The sequence below is a fragment of the Engraulis encrasicolus genome, chromosome 20, assembly GCF_034702125.1.
Source record: "Engraulis encrasicolus isolate BLACKSEA-1 chromosome 20, IST_EnEncr_1.0, whole genome shotgun sequence".
Taxonomy (NCBI): domain Eukaryota; kingdom Metazoa; phylum Chordata; class Actinopteri; order Clupeiformes; family Engraulidae; genus Engraulis; species Engraulis encrasicolus.
Window position 1 is genome coordinate 21,002,822 of NC_085876.1, and position 5,000 is coordinate 21,007,821.

Here is a 5,000-nt window from a genome sequence, read left to right on the forward strand (position 1 = left end):
CATGTGGTCCGCAGAAAAGCCAACATTTTTTCGGGGTGGAGGTGGGGTTGGGGGGGTGTCGGAGGTGCAAGGGCGTTTGTTTTTCTTCTTTATTGTCTATCTTTTTTTATCCTCTTTTTTACTACTTTGTCTTTGTCCTTTCCTTTTTCTAGATTAAACTTTTGATTTTTTGGTTTGTCAGAAAACATTGATCCTGACTGATTTTTTTTCTCTCCGTAATTCAATTTGAACTCAATCCACTAATACATCCTAATGTGATTTGAAGTATGGACGCGTATTCTAATACAGTAGAAGGTCCGGCTGCTAACCGATAGACTTTCGCTCAGTAAATATAAAACACTGGAAAGGGGTTTCCATTTCTTGCGTTTTCTGATATCCAGTGGGACTTCAACATAGAGTAATGACAGAAAATGAATTGAATGGTAGTGCTTTCATGGGCCTTGAAATGCACACTGCTGTCTGCAGTGAACATTTTGAAAAAAAAAGAGGAAAAAAAAATCATGGATCCTGTAACCCGCAGCTGGTGATTGGAGAGCAGCTAGCCATGCGGAACGGAAAGCAAACGCCTGCCTCTGCCCTCTGCCTGTTTCGTCTCTGGTTCAAAAGGGCCATTGTCAAAGTAAAAGGGGGGGCCCAGCTTTCACACTTGCTGATGCCCCCCCCCCCCCCCACCCCCCTTCTCCAACGTACCAACCTACCCACCCACTGAAACCCTCTTTACCATCTCATTAAATTATTGCCTGCAGTTCAGACCCTGAGCCTTTATGGCCAGCAGGGCATGCAGTACCACCTCTTTACCAAGTGCTACTGTATCTCCGTCTAGTCCTGCTCCTCTTCCTCATCTTCTTCCTCCTCCTCTTCTCCTCCTCCTCCTCCTCCACCCCTTTACCAAACACTACTGTATCTCCCTCTCCTCCTCCTCATCTCCTCCTCCTCCTCCTCCTCCTCCTCTTCTCCTCCTCCTCCTCCTCCTCCTCCACCCCTTTACCAAACACTACTGTCTCCTTCTCCTCCTCCTCCTCTCCTCCTCCTCCTCCACCTCTTTACCAAGTGCTACTGTATCTCCCTCTCCTCGTGCTCCTCTTCCTCATTATCCTCCTCCTCCTCCTCCTCCTCCACCCCTTTACCAAACGCTACTGTCTCTCTCTCTCTCTCTCTCCTCCTCCTCCTCTGCCCCCTTCCCTCCCGTGTCTTTTTCATTTTTCCATGGGTCCATGATTAATGGGTAATGTCGAATGTTAGAGTGAGCAGGCATAAGCAAACGCGAGATCATAATTAGTTTAGCTGACGAGGGGGCCCTCCGATAGCGCATGCATCTGGATGGAAAAATTACCCTATAGGGAACTGGCTGCACACCAGACACACCACCCCTCACACACACACACACACACACACACACACACACACACACACACACACACACACACACACACACACACACACACACACACACACACACACACACACACACACACACACACACACATACACACACACACACACACACACACACACACACACACACCCTTCCTTTTTTTCACTGATACATTGTGAAACACCCGATGAATCAAGTGCTCCCGTCGCTTGCCAAGAAAGCTCTCCGGCCTTGAAGCCAAAATTATGTCTGCAGAAAAGGCTTTCCATTCTAAAATGTATCAGAGTACAATTAGGACCATTGTACTTTTCTGGCAGGGAGAAATCGTGCATTTTTTTTTTCTTGCTGCTGAAGATGTCTGACATTAGATAAATTGAGCGCATTCTGTAAAGCCCCCCCAAACGACGTCTTTTTTGCTTTTTGCCGTGCGGGATGAGCTAGATAATTCTGGTGTTGTGCCTCGAAAGTCACAGGCTGCTTGTTTCTCTGTGTTCTCTTGTCTCTCAGCCACTGATAAGTCTGGCAGTTACCAAATGATCCCTTTTCTCTCTTTTTTACTCTCTCTCTCTCTCTCTCTCTCTCTCTCTCTCTCTCTCTCTCTCTCTCTCTCTCTCTCTCTCTCTCTCTCTCTCTCTCTTTTTTTTTCTTTCTCTTGATTTCCTCCTCCTAGTTTTTCTGGTGCTTTTGTCAGTGCCTGAGTTGATTTATTTTGTTTCTTTTGGTAGACTCTCAAGAATAGTGATGTCTAAAATGCAGCCAAATGAAAAGCTGATAACGGGAGTGCAACAGTGACAGGCACGCTAATGAAAAACACAAACACAACGCCCCAAAGAAAAAAGAAAAGAAATAGGAACTCATAGGAAATCAGCTCAGAGGAGACCCCGGGGAAGTTCTTTTTTTTGTTTCACATTAAAGCAGAAGCCACCCAAATATTCGACGAGACCCCACCCCACAAGGTCTACCTCTTTGTTTTCTCATTTCTTTTTCCTTTTTATTGGGCCAGACACAAGACACATCCAAGTCTCCCAGTTTGAATATACTTCTTAATTTAGAGAGCTCTGCGTGTTCATGTCTCTAGGCCAGTGTTTCCCAACCAGGGGTACATGTACCACTAGGGGTACACAAGCACACTGTATGGGGTACTTGGGAAAATGTAATAATAGCAAATATATGGGGCATAGACACATAGCAAGAGATATAGTATAGACCATGAATGAGGGGGTAATCCTGGCACAACAAAAAGGCTTAGGGGGTACGTGACACGAAAAAGGTTGAGAACCACTGCTCTAGGCGTTGCCGGCCGGAGGAGAGAGAGAGAGAGAGAGAGAGAGAGAGAGAGAGAGAGAGAGAGAGAGAGAGAGATCGCTGAACGGGGGTGACGTTCTCCCTCCCTCCTCTCTGCGGTTACCTTACAGGCCATATTAATCAGGAGGAGACGCATGCAGGAGGTGGCGCGCCATGGTGGGCCAAATCAGGACAGGCTGTGTGTGTGTGTGTGTGTGTGTGTGTGTGTGTGTGTGTGTGTGTGTGTGTGTGTGTGTGTGTGTGTGTGTGTGTGTGTGTGTGTGTGTGTGTGTGTGTGTGTGTGTGTGTGTGTGTGTGTGTTCGTGCGTGCGTGCGTGCGTGCGTGCGTGCGTGTGTGTGTATGTGTGTGTGTGTGTGTGTGAACAGGCTTCCGTTAAGGGCCCTGACCTTCTGATTGGACACTGTCTGGTAGCCAAGCTCCGTGAAGAATGAGGGCCACAACTTTTAACTTTTAAGAAAGGACTGCACACCTCACATTCACCTTACAGTACATTGCCTATCAAACATTTAAGGCCTTTCCCTTCTTCAGTGAGAGTGTTTTTTATGTTTTTATGATGTTCATTAGGACTTAGCACCCATCCAGATATTCCTTGTCAGTCAAACCTGTTTTATGACCTTCATTGGGCCACATTTGGGTTTTTTTTTCTTTTTTCAACTTTATTTGATAGGACAGTGCAAGAGGTGGACAGGAAGCGAATTGGGAAATAAACGGGGAGGGGTCGGCAAAGGACCCGGGCTGGAAATCGAACCCGGGTCGGCCGCATGGCAGACAAGCGCCCTACTGGTTGGTCAAGGCAGGGCACTGGCCACATCTTAAATCCAGACAGACCCTCCCATCTCACCCTCCTGGCATCTCGACGGGAGATGCCATGACCATATGTTCATCTCCCGTTCTTTCTCTTCCTTTAGAAAGCACTTGTCTTAAAGTCTCCACATGATCCAGAAGATGGTTTAAATGGTCTAGTCAAACATCCAAACCCCAGACCAAAACCTTCATATTATGTTGTGTGTGTGTGTGTGTGTGTGTGTGTGCGTATGTGTGTGTGTTGGGGGTGGGTTAATTTTGTTTTCACAGCTGATGAGGGCCATGTTGCCGTGTACCGCACCGGAATAATATCTTCCCAGCTACTACGACGTATACACTACAGTAGGCTACGCTACGCTACGCTACACTAAACTAAAACACGGCTATCCGCAACCCTCCCTGGTCTGCCCTCTTGTGTGTATTTCTAGAACGGTCTAACGAGAAAGCCACACTGTCATTTCAGCTGTTAGGAACTCGGGGTTGGCGTTGGCAACAGACGTTATTATTGTAACCCTCGTTTGTTTTCTTTTATGACGTGCGCTCGGTTTCTACAACCGTCACCTTCTATGCTGCCGAGGTGGCTTTAGCTGCAATCATTGGTCTGGAGCCGTTAGCCAGGACCTGTGATTCCCATCTCCCCACCTCTCTACCCCTGTGTGTGTTTATTTTTCCCTCTCGCTCTCTCTTTCAATCTCTCCCTCTCTCTCTCTCTCACCCTCTCTCTCTATCACTCTCTCTCTCTCTCTCTCTCTCTCTCTCTCTCTCTCACTCTCTCTTTCTTTTTCTCTCTGTCTCTATCACTCTCACTACAGTTCTCAGTTCGCTTTAATTTCTGGTCTCCCTGTGCAGTAGATTTCAACTGACTGAATCTCTCTCTCTCTCTCTCGCTCTTCTTTTTTTTCTCTTCCTCTTCTCCATTTTAGAGACGGCGAGGCTCCGGTGTGTTCTGTGCCAACTGTCTGACCACCAAGACCTCACTGTGGAGGAAGAACGCCAACGGAGGCTACGTGTGCAACGCGTGTGGCCTGTATCAAAAACTGCACTCGGTGAGCCTCTCTCTCTCTGTCTCTGTGAATGTGTGTGTGTGTGTGCGTGCGTGCATGCGTGCGTACGTGCAGGGTCGCTGACAGCTTTGGCTAGGCCCGGGACAAAATCAACTAAATGGGCCCCCGACCCAATGCATATAATGTAATGAAGACCCAATTCTGGGCCCCCTTTCTCCCTCTGGGCCTGGGACAACATACCCCCTTGTCCCCCCCTATCAGCGTCCCTGCATACGTGTGTGTGTGGGTTGGATGGGGAGGAGGGGTAGAAAAGGTGGATGGCAGAGGTGTATGGCTTAGAAAAACACCACTGCTCTGCAGCCCACCCACCGACCTCCAGACTGGAAGACTGGCTGGCTGGAAGAAGAAAAAAATGTGTTTCCAACAAATGGCGAGATGACAGGTTTGCTAGGTTTTTTTTAAGGTTTTTTCTTTTTCCTGCCCGGAACTGGATGCTGTGATCGAGCTGGCC

The 5,000-nt window shown here is 47.9% G+C and overlaps 1 protein-coding gene across 6 annotated transcripts in view; it reads left to right on the plus strand.

The window, feature by feature from the left end:
- trps1 (trichorhinophalangeal syndrome I) overlaps positions 1 to 5,000 on the plus strand; it is a 193,240-nt gene that overhangs the window by 165,401 nt on the left and 22,839 nt on the right. For all 6 annotated transcript variants that reach the window (XM_063185583.1, XM_063185588.1, XM_063185584.1 and 3 more), the window contains exon 6: positions 4,409 to 4,531. In XM_063185583.1, coding sequence (XP_063041653.1) covers positions 4,409 to 4,531 — 123 coding nt within the window. The remainder of the gene's footprint in view (positions 1 to 4,408; positions 4,532 to 5,000) is intronic.